A 16538-nucleotide genomic window follows, 5' to 3' on the forward strand; every position below is an offset into this window, starting at 1 on the left:
TGAGCGTTGAGGTTTAATGCCACAGGACATTCTGGTTTCGAGGCTAAATTCTCAGGGTATTCAGGTTCAGGGTCAGTGACCCAGGGCATTGAGTATTCTGGATCTTTGACTGGTGTGTTAGTATGTGTATCAATATTAATGTAAATCAATGGGCCCACAGGAAAGGACTCTTTCTCAGAATATAATGTCGGAATGAGTTCTGATGTTGAACGATTTTCAATTCTTCTCACATTTTAATGACTTTAACAATTAGTTTAAAGGGATACTTGACCACATCCTTCATCTGCTCCCTGATCTTAGTTTGCATCACGGCATAAATAAAAGTATTTGTGCAGCAACTCAGCTGTTGTAGCATGAACCCCAGTTGGTTTAATGTATCAGGTGGCGATATCGTATCATACCCAAAAACAAACATTTGGTACCATATTGAATGCAATGCAAACACTGCCCATAGCAATATGAAATTCCACGAGATAACAAACAATAAAATAATGGATTTCCTTCGACTCTCCATCTCTGGGTCTTTGGGATGGTCCCCAATGCTTTTCCCCCGGAGTCTCCTGCGAGCTCTGCTACTCACTAAAATGTTCCTGACAGTGAAAACATTGAGCAGCAGTATCAAAATAAATGGGAGAGCGGGATTTAGAAGATGATGAATGGCTATCACTATTAACCAGAAGAAAGATCTCATAACAACAATTGGCATATAACAAAACCAGGGGAAATTGATAAATGGATAGTAATTTTTGAACACAAAATACCAGAAAATGTTGCTTAAACAACACAGTACAATCACTGTTCCCAGAACCACAGCCGCTATTCTCTCAGTACAATATTTTCTCTTCAGTTTCTGGCTAGAAATGGCTACAAAACGATCAAAGGTGAAAGTGACAGTGGCCCAGACAGAACAGTCAGTAATGGCATAAAGCAAGACGGCGTGGATATTACACACACGGATGTAATTCATGAAACGAAAATGTTCCCGATAAACAATTGGAATGTGCCTTAATATCAGGTCGAGGAAAACAACCAGTAAATCCATCACTGCCATGGTCACCAGGTAGCGAGTGACACATTTGGAAAGACCACACTTTCCTCGATACAGGATCACAATCGTCATCAAGTTAGCTGTGAGGATGGGAAATAAAAAGAGAAATTATACGTCAGGCTGGGAACCAGCTTTAGGCAAATGTTTTATTCTACCCATTGATGTATTGAAATGATTATACCTGTAAGAACACAGGGGAAGGTCAGGGATCTGGTGGACGGTAGGAGAAGTTAAATGGCAAAGGAATGATACTGAAATTGTTGAACTTACTGTTGATCATCATCCTCCCGTCCACCTTTGGCTGCGTGTCCTACAAATTGTGACATCTCCATGTACTCCCAGTTCCAACGCAGGGTCATCAACCAGAAACGTGATCTCTATTTGTATCTCCACAGATGCGGCTGGACCTGCTGATTATTTCCTGCATTTTCTGGTTTTGTTTCAGATTTGCAGATAACACAGCACTTTGCTCTCGTATAAAAAGACTGACAGAGAGATTCTCTGACCCGTGACAGTCAGCATGGTTTCAAAATAATATTTTGCATGCCTGGTGCCTGGATAAAGGATGTACAGAAAGCATGCAGTACTTTCTACAAGGGGAAGGGAATGAGGCAGATGTAATGATACACTTTGGTGCCAATGACACAGAGAGAGTAGGTATTGAAGTCCTAGGTCAGGAACTAGTTTGGAAGTTAAAGAGGAGGACCTTGAAGGCAAACATCACTGGCTTACTCCCAGTCCCACGGATTAGTGATATTAGAAGTAGAAGTTTAGGTGTATCAATGCGTAGCTTGACGATGATGTAGGAGGGAAGGCTTCAAACTCTGAGGTAATTAGGACCAGTAATGAGGCAGGAGTGGTGCAGTGGTTAGCACTGCAGCCTCACAGCTCCAGCGACCCGGGTTCAATTCTGGGTACTGCTTGTGTGGAGTTTGCAAGTTCTCCCTGTGTCTGCGTGGGTTTCCTCCGGGTGCTCCGGTTTCCTCCCACATGCCAATGATTTGCAGGTTGATAGATAAATTGGCCATTATAAATTGTCCCTAGTATAGGTATAGTATAGTATAAAGACAGGGCTAAATTGTGGCGAGTCGAAGAGACTTAGTAGTTGGCAGGAAAAAAGACAGAGGCGCAAGGGGAGAGCCAACTGTGCAACAGCCCCAACAAACAAATTTCTCTGCAGCACCTGTGGAAGAGCCTGTCACTCCAGAATTGGCCTTTATAGCCACTCCAGGCGCTGCTTCACAAACCACTGACCACCTCCAGGCGCGTATCCATTGTCTCTCGAGATAAGGAGGCCCAAAAGAAAAAAGAAGTATAGGTAGGTGGTAGGGAAATATAGGGACAGGTGGGGATGTGGTACGAATATGGAATTTGTGTAGGATTAGTATAAATGGGTTGTTGATGGTCGGCACAGACTCGGTGGGCCGAAGGGCCTGCTTCAGTGCTGTATCTCTTTAAAAAAAAAGGAGGCACCTAATCACAAGGGACAGGTTGCACCTCAACTAGATTGGACCAACATCCTCGTGAGGAGATTCATTAATGTGATTGGGGACTGTTTAGACTCAATTGGCAGGGGATGGGCACTGACACATAGACGTAGAAAGGAGGAATAGGGTGCATATTGTGAGACTGTTGAACAGTAATATAGAAGGAAATGCTTCCGTCTTCGATGGGATTGGACTAAGAAGGACTATGAGGAATGTGAATCCAGGATTACAATGTAAGTTTGTAAACGCCAGACGTGTGGTAAATAAGGTTGGTCAATTACAAGCACAAAAAGCAGTTTGGGATAATGATGGTGTGGCAAAAATGGAAACATAATTTAGAAATGGTGAGGACCAGGCGCTTAATATGCAAGGATATAAAGTGTTCAGAAAAGTTAGGGAAGGAGTGAAAGAGAGGTGGGATGGCAGTAGTGATTAGGGGAGACATTGCAGTTTTGGAAAAGGAGGTTGTACTTGAGGGAGAAAGGACAGGCTTTATTTGGTTAGAATTAAGAAGCAACAAGTGTATGAACACACAAATAATGATACTCTATAGGCGTCCAAATAGTGAGATTGAGATAGGATTAAATTTGCAGGAAAATCACAAAATGTGCAAAAATTATATATGGTGATATTGGGGGAATCAAATATCTATTTGCATAATTCGAGAGTGAAGGGTAAGGAGGCGGAGGAATTCCTGAAATGCGTTCAGGAGAAGTCCCTCAATTAGTATGTTCTCCACCCAACTAGAAAGGAGGCAATGTTAGATCTGGTGCTGCATAATGAGTGGGACAAGTGGACCAAGTGTCTTTGGGGGAGAACTTGGGTGAGAGTGATCATCACATGCAAGGATTTTGACCATTAATGCAGAAGCGCCGTGAACGAATTAAGGTAGAACGTCTGGAGTGGAAGAGGCAACGTTCAGTGAGATGAAAGGGATCTAGCCAGGCTCAAATGGAACCAAAAACTAACAGGCAGACAAAGTGTCGTCTTCAAGGAAGAGTGCCTTCAGCTACAATCTAGTCACATTCAAATAAGGCCAAGACGTTAGGAGACCAGCAACAAGGCTCCTTAGATGACGAGGGTGATAGAGATTATGATGAAATAATGAGTGGTTGTATGATATATGTCAGTTAAACTCATCAAGTGAGAAGCCGGCCAAATACAATCTATTGAGAGGGAAGATGACGAGGAAGGTCAGACTGTCAAACAGAGAATATGAGAATAGAAAAGCAGAACAATCTTCTACCGGCGTGTAAATGGAGAGTTGGTAGTAAGAGGTGGATTGGAGTGCTTAAGGACAGGGAGACTAATATCTGCCTGGAGGCGCAGTGACAGGCTAATTTATATAATGAGTACTTTGTATCAGTTTTCACTGAGGAAGTGGCATCTGACAAAACATCTGTCGAAGTAGAGAGGGAAGAGGCGTTGGATTGGGTCAAAATTAAGAGGTGGGAGGACGAAAACAGCAGTCTATGCATATGGTAGATATGTCACCTTGTCTGGATGGCTTGCATCCAAGGTTAATAAAGGAAGTGGGGATGCAGAGAGCAGAAAGGTGTGCCATAACCATCCAATCTTCCTGGATGTGGAGGAGGTGCCTGATGATTGGAGATTGGAAAATGTGACTATCTTATTCCAGAAAAGGTGTCGCAACAGTCGCAGCAACTACAGGTCAGTTAGGTTTAACGTTAGTTACTTAGATCTTGAGTAGGTTAAAGATTCGGCATAACATCGTGGGCCGAAGGGCCTGTACTGTGCTGGACTGTTCTATGTTCGATGCTAGTGGTAAGTAAGTTATTGGAAACAATTATAAGGGAAGAATCAACAGACACTTGGAAATGATAGTCAGCGAGGATTTGTAAAAGACAGATGATGCTTGACTGACCTAAATTAATTTCTGTTGAAATATGAGAGAAGATTGATGAAGGGAATGTGGTTGATGTTGTTTCTATGTATTTTGAGGAAGCTTTTGAGAAGGTGCCATCTGAAAGGCTGGTTCACAATATTAAGGTTGTTGGAATAGGAGGCTCACGATCATGTTGGATACAAATGTGACTCAAGAACAGAAGAAAAGCGAGTTGTAGTAAAACGTTTCTGCTCAGACTGAAGGATGGTACACAAGTCAGGAATGTGATGGAATACTCTTCATTTGCCTGGATGGTTGGAGCTCCAACAACACTCAAAAAGCTCGACACCTTCCAGGACAAAGCATACCGCTTTATTGGCACCCCATCTACATGTATTCACTCCCTCCATCACCGGCGCACAGCGCCAGCTGTGTGTACCATCTACAAGATGCACTGCAGCAATGCACCAAGGCTCCTTAGTCAGCACTTTCCAAACCCGCGACCTCAACCAACTGGAAGGACAAGGGCAGCAAATGCATGGGAACATCACCACATGCACGTTTACCTCCAAGTGACACACCAGCCTGACTTTGAACTATATCACCGTTCATTCACTGTCGCTGAGTCAAAATCCTGGAACTCCCTTCCTAACAGCACTGTGGGTGTATCTACCCCAAATGTACAGCAGCAGCTCAACCAGGCAGCTCATCACCACCTCTCAAGGGCAATTAGGGATGGGCAATAAATGGCCAGCGACGCCCAAATCCCATGAATGAATTAAAAAAACATGGCATCTGTTAACCTCCACACCACCAATATTTCGTGCTGCTCGATGCACTACACTTTCACACACATTCTAACTATGCCAGCCGGACACCTACCTCTCACTAGTTCCACATGCCTCCAGTTAGTCACCAAAACTGTGCAAAACAAACACTGATATTATTCCCTCTCTCCTGCAGGGCAAAGTGGCCTATAATAGCAGGCAGCCATAATGAACCAATGGGGGTCAAGCATAACTTCATCCCCTAGCCTGAGGGAGGAGATGGTTCTCTGCATTCTGAGGCCAGCTGTAATAGAGCACGTAACACTCAGCATCACCGAGAGTATTCAGGATGACGCCATGTTCCTGCATTATGCACTTCTAAAGCCCCAGCTCACCTTCATTCTGATATCTTGAATGATGTGCAAGTTGCCGATAGTAGAAGCATGAATATTTTGCTTCCTATCCCCAGTTCCTCACACCAGCCCTTCCCTTCTGTATTTATTATTTTCATTGACAATCCAAAACTGTCATGTTCCTAGCTGCATGAGCTCCAGGAGGCCGAAAGACAAAGAGATAGATAGATTGAGAGAGACTAAGTGACAGAGAGAAACAGAGGGAGAGAGAGAGAGAGAGCAATAACACAACACTGATGATGAAGCCCCGTCAAGTTGTCTGATGCTCTCAGTCATCAACTCAAATTGCATGTTCCTTAGAGGCTGGTATAGAGTTCGAATCTTCACGTGGTGTGGGACAGAGCACAAGTGGTGTGCAGACAGGCCGGAAGGAATGTATAGCTCGTGGGCCACTTCATCAGGGGACGATATCACAAGCGAATTTTAATACATGGGACTCAGGTGAGAAAAAAAAAACATCTGCTGTAGCTAAACAGGAGCATGGAGGTGTCCAACTCCAATGTGGCACAGGACATTGTTGTTGAGCCTATGCTCAGCTGATCCAAAATGTACCTCAAAAGTTGCTGAATCGCCTTTCCTAGTATGGAGGACCACCTGGGGCACGCTGGAAGTGAACAGCAGCATGCCCTGCACCATTAGATGTGTTTCCAGCTTTATAGCACTGACACCAGTGGATCTCCAGAGCCACAAATTGCGGCCAGGCTGAGATACAGAGGAATCGAAATGTTCTTTACAAAACGAATTAGATAACGAGTGAAAGGAAGCAAGCTGCAGGAATATGGGAATGGGAGTAACTGAAGGGTTGAGGCCATGGAAGCGGGTGAAAATATTAGAATGAAGGGATTTCCAGAGTGGAAACCTATGTAGTTCAGAGAGCATGGGGTTTTGAATGGGATTTGGCACTTGTTTGGATATGGGCAGCAGCTTTGGATGAGTTTTGGTCTATTAAATGTTGCAAATGAAGGGTGGAACATTAGGGCAACCGAGTCTGGATTTGACAGAGGCACAAATGAGGGTTTATATTGCAGATGGGCGGAGGCAGAGGGCAATATTATGGAGGTGGTCGTCAGCATGATGGGTGAGGGAGAGAATGTTGAATCAGAACTCAGCTCAGGGTGAAAGAGTCCGTGAGTTTGTGAACAGTCAGGGTCAGCCTCAGACAACAGCCTGAGTGGGGAATAGATTCGGTAGACACGGTGCAGCGTTGGTTTTGGGAACTGAAGTTAATTTCATTTTTTCCAATGTTTACATGACAAGAGCACTCGTATAGTGATATAAGATGTATCGATTTAATCGCTGGATGTAGCGAATTACCAGGGACCCCAGCAACAGCAAAAATGAAAGAGCAAATTACCTCTGCAGTAATAAAGTTAGAAATGATTTAAAGCTCTAATAGCTGCATACAAGGTCTTACCAAAAATACCAACTGCAACAAAGTGAGAGAATAAGTGACGAAAGCAGTAACATGGTTAAACCTTGTTTATAGAATTAATATCTGAATTGAAAGACTTACTAGGGACACCGATGATAGCAAGGATGGGATAGTAAATGTACTGAATCATTTTCAGTCCGAAATAGATCCGTCGATCTAATGATAGCCGATCATCATCTTCAGTAAATAGGTGAAACCAAACCAATATATTCCTGACGACTGTTGCACCATTCCAATCGATCATTCTCAGCTTCTGATCCATCATTGTAACATTCCAATCCATTGTTTTGAAATTCCAGTCTATCCTCTCCCTCTCTCTGGAGCCGCAATCCCCGTTGGAGCTAGAGGTGATGTTCACGCTGACACATTGAAATAAGTCCCTTATTAATAGAAGTGGGAAATCCTCCAGTGACACAATGACTTGCCCGCAGAGATTGACATTAATTCCAGTCACTGAACAAACAGGTTTAATTAACCCCTTTCAATTCAAAACATTTTCTTTAATTTTATAAAGTAGAACTTTTATGCAATATGGTTGGGATGTATGAAGGTTGCTGAGGGAAAGAATGGTGGACATTGCAGTGACACTGTGATAATCTTTCAATCACCTTTTGGCAATGGAAGGGGTGCCAGAAGGCAGTGATTTACCAATGTCAAACCCTTTTTAGAAAAAAAACTGTATTAGGAAAACCCCATAACAAGGATAAATGTGTCTTTTTCCGAATGGCAGGCAATGACGAGTGGGGTATCACAGGGATTGGTGTTAGGATGCCAGCTATTCACTATATACAAGGGTGATTTGGACAAGTTGAGTGAGTGGTCTAATGCGTGGTAGATGCAGTATAATGTGGGTAAATGTGAGGCTATCCACTTTGGTCGCAAAAACAGGAAGGCAGATTATTATCTGAACGGCTATAAACTGAGAGAGGGGAATATGCAGTGAGGCCTGGGTGTTATCATACACAGTCGCTGAAGGTAAGCATGCAGGTGCAACAGGTGGTAAAAAAGGCAAATAGTATGTTGGCCTTCATAGCGAGAGGATTCGAGTACAGGAGCAGGGATCACTTGCTGCAGCTACACAGCGCCTTGGTGAGGCCACATCTGGAATATTGTGGGCAGTTTGCGTATCCTTATCTGAGGAATGATGTTCTTGCTATAGAGGGAGTGCAGCAAAGTTTTACCAGACTGATTCCTGCAATAGCGGGAGTGACGTATGAGGAGAGATTGAGTCGGTTAGGATTATATTCGCTGGAGCTCAGAAGAGTGAGAGGGGATCTCATAGCAACTTATAAAATTCTAGAAGGGAGGATTTCAGATATCTGGAGCATTAGGATCGCGTCAGGGACAGATGGGATCTGTACAAGAAGGACGGGTTGCATCTAAACTGGAGGGGCACAAATATCCTGGCTGCGAGGTTCACTAGCGTCACTCGGGAGGGTTTCAACTAGTGTGGCAGGAGGGTGTGAACCAGAGCAGGTAAATAAGGCCAGTAAGACTAAGAGGAAAAGCAGGCAAGGGGATGTTGTGGGCTGGTGGCCTGAAGTGAATTTGTTTCAATGCGAGAAGCATAACAGGTAAGGCAGGTGAACTTGGAGCTGGGATCAGTGCTTGGAACTATGATGTTGTTTCTATTTCAGAGACACGGTTGCGAGAAGGACAGGATTGGCAGCTAAATATTCAAGGATTTAGAATCATCAGGCGGGATACAGGGGGATGTAAAAGGAGTGGGGGAGTTGCATTACATGTTAAGGAGAGTATCACAGCTGTACTGCGGGTGGACACCTCGGAGGCGTCGTGCAGCGAGGCAATATGGGTGGAGCTCAGGAATAGGCAGGGTGCAGTCACGATGTTCGGTGTTTTCTACAGTCCTCCCAACAGCCAGCGGGAGGTCGACAGATACGTGAACAGAATTTGGAAAGATGTAAAGGTGGGTAATTTTAACTTCCCCTATATTGACTGGGACTCACTTAGTGCTGGGGGCTTTTATGGGGCAGGATCTCTATGGAGCATCCAGGAGGGCTTCTTGAAACAATATGTAGATAATCCAACGAGGGATGGGGCCGTACTCGACCTGGTATTGGGGAATGAGCCCGGCCAGGTGGCCGACTTTCAATAGGGGAGCATTTCAGGAACAGTGACCATAATTCCATACGTTTTAAGGTACCTGTGGATAAGGATAAGAGTAGTCCTCGGGTGAAGGTGCTAAATTGGGGGAAGGCTAATTATAATAATATTAGGCAGGAACTGAGGAATTCAGATTGGGGGCGGCTGTTTGAGGGTAAATCAACATCTGACGTGTGGGAGTCTTTCAACCATCAGATGTATAGAATCCAGGACCAGCACATTCCTGTGAGGAAGAAGGATAGGTTTGACAAGTTTCAGGAGCCTTGGATAACGTGGGATATTGTGAGCCTAGTCAAAAGGAAAAAGGAGGCATTCTAAATATCCCCCAGGAACAGACTCTCATCTAAATACCTCCCCAGGAACAGACTCCCATCGAAATAACCCCCCGGGAGCAGACTCCCAACTGAATACCACCCCTCCCCCCCCGGGAATGACCATCCCTCCATCATAAGAACAGAATTAGTGATGTTGACTGATGATTTCAGTTTTCCATACCATTCACAACTCCTCAGATACGAAAGCAGCCCATGTCCAGATGCAGCAAGAATTGGACAACATCCAGGCTTGGGTGGATTCGTGCCACACAATTGCCAGAAAATGACCATCTCAAACAAGAGGGAATCTAACCCCTTGAAGTTCACTGGCGTCACCATCACTGAATTCCACACTATCAACATCCTGGTCTTACCATTAATCAGAAACTGACCTGACGAACCACATAAATACTAAAGCAGGTCAGAGGTGGGGAATCTTGCAGTGAATAACTCAACTCATGATTCCTCAATGCCTGTCCATCATCTACAAGGCACAAATCAGGAGTGTGATGGAATACACTGCACGAGCCTGGATGAGAGCAGATCCAACAACACACAAGAAACTCGGCACCACCCAGGACAAAGCAGCCCTTTTGACTGGAAGCCCACTTACCACCTGCAACATTCACTCTGTTCACGACTGATGTACAGTGGCAACAATCTGTACCATCGACAAGAAGCATTGCAGAAACTCATCAAGGCTCCTTAGGCAACAGGTTCCACCTAAAAGGGCAAGGGCAGAACATGTTTCCCTTCAAGCCACACACCATTCTGACTTGGAACAATATCGCTTTTCCTTCACTGCCGCTGGGTGAAATTCCTGGAACGCCCTTCCTAACACGTGTACCTAAACATCAGCACTTCAGCAGGCCAAGAAGGCCACTCACGGGTCACGGATGAATAAAATAAGCTATTGAGTAGGGTTTTTAAGTGTTATGAATTTAATTAAGTGTTATAAAAGATGATAAAGAGTACAATGTTTGCAGTCGATTATAAAAACAATACAAAAGTTCATGAAAGATTACGAAGTGTCATATCTTGTTATAAAGGTGTTTATATTATTATGAAGGATGACAAATTTGATGAAGTTTCAAAGGATTATGAGGTGTTATAAAGGATGTTGAAAGGTTACCGATCATCATAAATATTATAACATTCTATTAAAAACTATAATCAATCAGAAAAAAATGGTTATAAAGGAGTACAAAGAATTCAGGCTCAGTCTTCACACCATCTTCGGTCTTCTTGGTTTTGTAGTTCTTTATGTTGCTATCCGGGTCGAGATGGAGATCACCAATGGACAGGGCTGCTGGTGGTGCTTTTCCCTTATGCTTTCCACTGCATCATTGGCTGTGCATGGTGGGCGAAGCTGGAGAGCCTCAGGCGCTGCCACCGTCCATTGTGCCATTGCCATAGTGGAACAGCCTCTGCGACCACTTCACAGTCACCATGGGGAACAGACCCCGCCCAATCCCAGTCACAATGATGAAGAGACCCTGCTCCCACACATCCGCTGTGATGTGAAACAGGCACCGCCCAGAATCTCCAGTCACCGTGGGGACCAGGCACCGACTCTCTCTTCATTGAGCAGGGCAACAGGCCTCGGCAAATCCCAGTCACCACGGGGAACTCTGCAAAGCTTCATTCCCCCGGCCACCATGGGTAATAGGTCCCCTCCCCACTCAATCTCCACCATGGGAAAGAAGCCCTACCACCACACCCCACCCACTAATAGAACAGGCTCTGCCGCCACTCCATCATAATCATGCCGAGCAGGCCTCACCCCCCCCCCCCAACCCCGCCCTCCCCCGGCTGTGATCATGGAGAATGGACCCTGCTACATGTCCCTCATCACTATAGCGACTTCCCACAGCTCCCAATTATCCGTCACACTGGGGAACAGGCCCCGCCCACCCTGAGACGTCACCATGGGGGACAGGCCAAACTGCTTCTTCAACAAGGCGGACAGGGCACTCACAGCACTCTCATCATCGAGACACAAACCGCAACTGCTCCATCACCATAGCGGAAGAACATGATCCTGCTCTGTCACCAAAGTAACGGGCCCCGCCCCTAGCTCTGGCACCACAGCGATAGCCTCCACCCTCGATCTGGCATCATGGCAGCAGACTCTGGCAATGGTTGGTGGAAGTGTGAAAGAAAATGACAAGCTGCTGGAAATAACCAGTCATTTCTTTATTTAATCAATGGAACAATTTGAGAAAAGGGATATGTCAGCACATTCTTCAACTGCTCTCTGAACTGAGTCTGGGTCAGTGCATAAATCGCAGTGTTTGTGCAGCAACTCAGGAGCTGCAGCATGAAGCTCAATTGTATCAGATAAACGGGTACTGATGGAGCCACCGGCTCCAAATCCTGTATTCTTTGCCACATCGTATTCACCATTAACACAGCCCATAAGAGTATGAAATTGGCCGAGATAACGAGCAGCAAAATTATGGATTTCCTTCGATTCTCCAGCTCTGGGTCTCTGCGACACTCCCTTCTGCTGTGGGCTCGGAGTCTCCTGCGACCTCTGCTGCTCACTAAGATGTGTCTGATGGTGAAAGAATTGAGCATCAGAATCACCAAAAATGGGACACAAGGGGTTAGAATGTGATGGAGGAACTCGATTGTTGCCCAGACATGAGAGAAATAAACATACATATTTGCATGGCAAAACCAGGGTCTGTTCGCCTTCGAGTACCAACCTGTCAACATAAAATACCAGAAAATGTTCTTTAAGCAACTCAGCACATTCACAGTTCCCAGAACCACAGCCGCCATTTTCTCGGTGCAATATTTACTTTTCAGCTTCTGGCAGCAAATGGCCACAAATCGATCAAAGGTGAAGGTGACCGTAAACCAAACAGAACAGTCTGTAGCTGCATGAAGCAGGACAGCATGGATATTACACATGCGTACGGCCAACAGGAATTGAAACTGTTTTGGATAAACAATGGGAATGTGCCTCAATATAAGGTCGAGGATAATGACAAGTAGATCCGCCACTGCCATGGCCACTAAGTAACGAGTGACACATTTGGAGAGCCCGCACTTTCCCCGAGACAGGATCACAATCGTCATCAAGTTAACTGTGAGGAAGTGAAACAAACCGAGAAATTATACATCAGGCTGGGAGCAAAGTTAACATTTTTGACTGAATACATATCGAGAGTTACAGATGTGTTCCTGTGCCCAATGGTGCATTTAAATGGGTATACGTAAAAAAACAAAACTGAATGGTTCTTATTGGCTGGAAGGTGGAAGAGATTAAATTGGAAAGGGGTTATGCTGAACTGAAATTGCTGAACTCAGTATTGATCAAAATCCTGCAATCCCTCCTTTCCCATGCCGAGTTTAAAAACAGTTCAAGTTCCAGCGAATTTCACTGATCTAAAACACATTTTCCTGTTTCTTTCTCCACATATGCTGCCAGCCCTGTCGAGTCGTTTCAGCATTTTCTGTTATTATTCCAGATTTGTGGCTTCTGCAGCAATCTTGTACATAAAGTTAAATGTTGGACTGACTGAGAGATTCCCTCAACAGTGACAGGCAGCATATAATTCACTTATTCCAAAACAATAATTGGACATGAGTCCACTAAAAAAAAATCAACGAAACAATTAATCCGAATTGTCGCTAAATTAACTGTAAACTAGGGAGTAAAAATAACAGTTGAAAGGAGTTTAGTATGACATTTGAGCATCAGTGATCACTATCAGTGGCGGACCTTCTTTAGTTCCTGTGACAGAGCTTTCTGTTGGAGATAGGGTGTAAATGAAATAATCCTGATTTGTTGAGGAAATAGAGTTAAAATATGGATTGAATGTGGAATCAGGAATGGATTAATGGGAAATAAAATAGCAGTATTAAATTAAACATAAACACGATCGATGCTGGGACCCCTGCTACTTGTACTGCACATTAATGATTTAGATGTGAATATAGGAGGTATGGTCAATAAGTTCAAAGATGACACGAATATTGGTGGTGTCATAAATAATGAGGAGGAAAGCCTTAGATTGCAGGACGATATAAATGGGCTGGTAAGATGGGCAGAGCAGTGGAAAATGGAATTTAATCCTGAGAAGTGTGAGGTGATGCAACTTGGGGGAACAAAAAAGACAATGGAATATACAATGGGTGGTAGGACCCTAGGGAGTACAGAGGGTCAGGGGGACCTTGGTGTACTTGTCCATAGATCACTGAAGGCAGCAGCATAGGTAGATAAGGTGGTTAGGAAGGCATATGGGATAATTGCTGAGGCATAGAATATAAGAGCAGGGAGGTTATGATGGATCTGTATAAAACACTAGATAAGCCACAGCTGGAGTGTGTCCAGTTCTGGGCACCACACTATAGGAAGGATGTGACTGCATTGGAGAGGGAGCAGAGGAGATTCACCAGGATGTTGCCTGGGCTGGAGAATTTCAGCTGTGAAGAGAGACTGGATAGGCTAGAGTTGTTGTCCTTAGAGCTACTTCACAATAAAACATCCACAATTTATTTACCATTGAACTCAAGCTTGTCTAGTAACGTATTGCTGCCAAAACAATAAAACAATTAATGACTTCAAAAGGAAATTGGTTGGCCACTTGAAGTAAATAGACCTGCAGGGCTATAGGGATTGAATGGGGCAGTGGGGACAGAGTGATTAGCTCCGTGGAGAGCCGGCATGGAGTCGATGGGCCGACAACTCTGCTTTTGTGCAGTAAAACATACTATCACTCAATGACAGCACAGCATTCTCCCTCGATAAGCAACATTCTGGTTCGCTCTGGAGGTGCAAAGATGGTGAGAATGGCTGACTGCTTCAGATTGAAGCTGCTGTAGCTACTGCCAGGATAGTGAACATTCAGCAAATTTCAGCAACGTTTGCACAGTCACAAATCAAGTGCACATTAATCGAAAAGAGTTGTTCATTTCCTTTACCACTCCTCTTTGACATTGGATTCCGCAGAGCCACATGAACCATCTGGAACTCCAATGCTTTGGCAAAACCATGGGATTTCTGATCCTGTATTCTCTGTGAGGGATAAAACGATGTTTTCTACTCACCTGGCCTGGATGCCCTCTGTCATCTCCCGAATGCATCAATGTACACACATTGGGAGGTGTTGGATATCTTGCTCCCCCACCACCTGGAAAGTTGTCTATGCAGAGAATGGTCTTATCTGCCACTGACAGCTCTGTCTTGGCTTTGGTGTGAGACTCCAGACTATGTTGATGGAGGCTGCACATCTCTGTGACCACCTCCTTGTTGAATCGGAGTTACCACGCATACAAATCTTGTGTTAGGTGTTGGTAGGAAACGTGCTCTTGAAAATCTCGGGTTGTCCAGCGCAGATTCCGCCAATGCCTTCCTCTTCACAGAACTTTCCTTTTCTGCAGCTTCTGCTCCATTTCTTGTAGATCAATATGCGCTGTTAATGCAGTCTCCATATCTCATCCAGAGTTGGGTCAACACTTCCTCAGCCCTCCCTAAATGTATGCAGCAGCTCACAAACTCAACCTCCAGAAAAAAATCTGCAGCACCTTAAATAACTTGGCATTAGCAGAGGAAAGTCAATAGCTCCTCACCTATAAGGGCATTTAAGTGGTCATTGGATAGACATATGGATGAAAATGGAATAGTGTAGGACAGATGGTTTCACAGGTCGGCGCAACATCGAGGGCTGAAGGGCCTGTACTGTGCTGTAATGTTCTAATTCTAATTCTTATAAGCTGGATGCCTGGAACATGCAGAGACAGACCAAATTTCAAAGAAGTGCGTCAAGGTTGTTAGAGGACCCTGCCCAACACGGATAACCACATGGGATATGCCAGGAGTGGCTGGCAGCTTGTCCTGCACCATATTGTGTTTTATAACCTTTGCAGCACCAGCAAAATAGCTTCATCCTTCTGTGAAGCCCAGAATCATGACCATGGAGAGATACAGATGAAAAGAAGTAATCTTTCAAAAGAGATTTGCGATAAATACTGAAAAGGAACAACTCACAGGGATATGGGAAATGGACAGAGGTATAGGAGTAATAGGAGGGGCGAGGACATGGAGGGGTTCAAACACAAGGATGGGAATAGGAAAATTGAGGTGCTGCTAGACCAGGAACCAATGCATTTCGCTGAGAACATGTGGATGGGTGTATGTTGTTTGGTGTGATTTAGTATTAGTGATTTGAATCTCCTGCAGTGTAAGAGAGGTTGTACCTGTGAGTCTCACCAGTATAGTTTTGGAATAGGCAAATCTGGATTTAAGAAAAGCAATGATAAGGGTTTATACAACGGATGGGCTGAGGTAGATTGCGATATTTTGCAGGTGGTAGGAGTCAGTATTGATAGCGGCGATAATATGTGAATTGAATTCAGCTGAGGATCAAAATGATTGCCCAGGTTGCAAACAGTTGCTCCAGCCTCAGATATTGTCAAGTGAGGGGGATTGAGTCTTTGGTTAGCATGTTGACTTTGTACCAGGAATCAAAGGAATGGCTTCCATTTCCTCAATATTGAAACAACAAAGATTTGTAACAGAATGAATCATGGTTTATAGATATAATAACTGGACTGAGAGACTTACCAGGGGCACCAATCATAGCAAGGATGGGATAGTAAATGTGTTGAATAATCACAAGTGCATATTTGATCCGGAATTCTAATGTTAGCCAATGATAATGTGCAGAAAGAAAATAAAACCAATTGGTTATACTTCTGCTCATTGCTGCCGCATTCCAATCTTCCATTCTCAGATTCTGATCAACTGTTGTAACTTTCCAGACTTCTGCTCCCAGATTCGGGTCCATTGTTGTCGCATTCCAGTCCATTGTTCCCAGATCCTGGCCCATTGTCGCAATAATCCAATATATTCTTCTCAGATCCTGACCTATCCTCTCCCTCTCTCTGTAGCCACTGAACCCTGTTATCACCGGGGATGATGCTAACGTTGACACAATGGGATAACACATTGCAAAGAGTCCTTTATTAATGGAACATGGAATCCCCCCAGTGACACAATTAGTGACAATGGAGACAGATATTAATTACAGTCACTGAACAAACAAGTTCAGTTAATCTCTTTCAACGCAACACATTTTCATCGAGTCGTAGAGA

At 44.4% G+C, this 16538-nt stretch overlaps 2 protein-coding genes across 2 annotated transcripts; both read right to left on the reverse strand.

The window, feature by feature from the left end:
* Positions 1–226: 226 nt before the first annotated feature.
* Positions 227–1120, reverse strand: LOC137382941 (probable G-protein coupled receptor 139). The gene has a single exon (XM_068055517.1). It carries the CDS (start codon positions 1118–1120, stop codon positions 227–229), a length of 894 nt encoding a protein of 297 aa, XP_067911618.1.
* A 10507-nt stretch (positions 1121–11627) lies between these two features.
* On the reverse strand, positions 11628–16273 carry LOC137382942 (probable G-protein coupled receptor 139). Its single transcript, XM_068055518.1, has 2 exons — positions 16009–16273; positions 11628–12526 (listed from the first exon to the last, which is right to left on the reverse strand). Exons 1-2 carry the CDS (start codon positions 16271–16273, stop codon positions 11628–11630), a joined length of 1164 nt encoding a protein of 387 aa, XP_067911619.1.
* Between the last annotated feature and the right edge of the window lie 265 nt (positions 16274–16538).

Source organism: Heterodontus francisci, chromosome 23 (assembly GCF_036365525.1).
Source record: "Heterodontus francisci isolate sHetFra1 chromosome 23, sHetFra1.hap1, whole genome shotgun sequence".
NCBI classification, from domain to species: Eukaryota; Metazoa; Chordata; class Chondrichthyes; order Heterodontiformes; family Heterodontidae; genus Heterodontus; species Heterodontus francisci.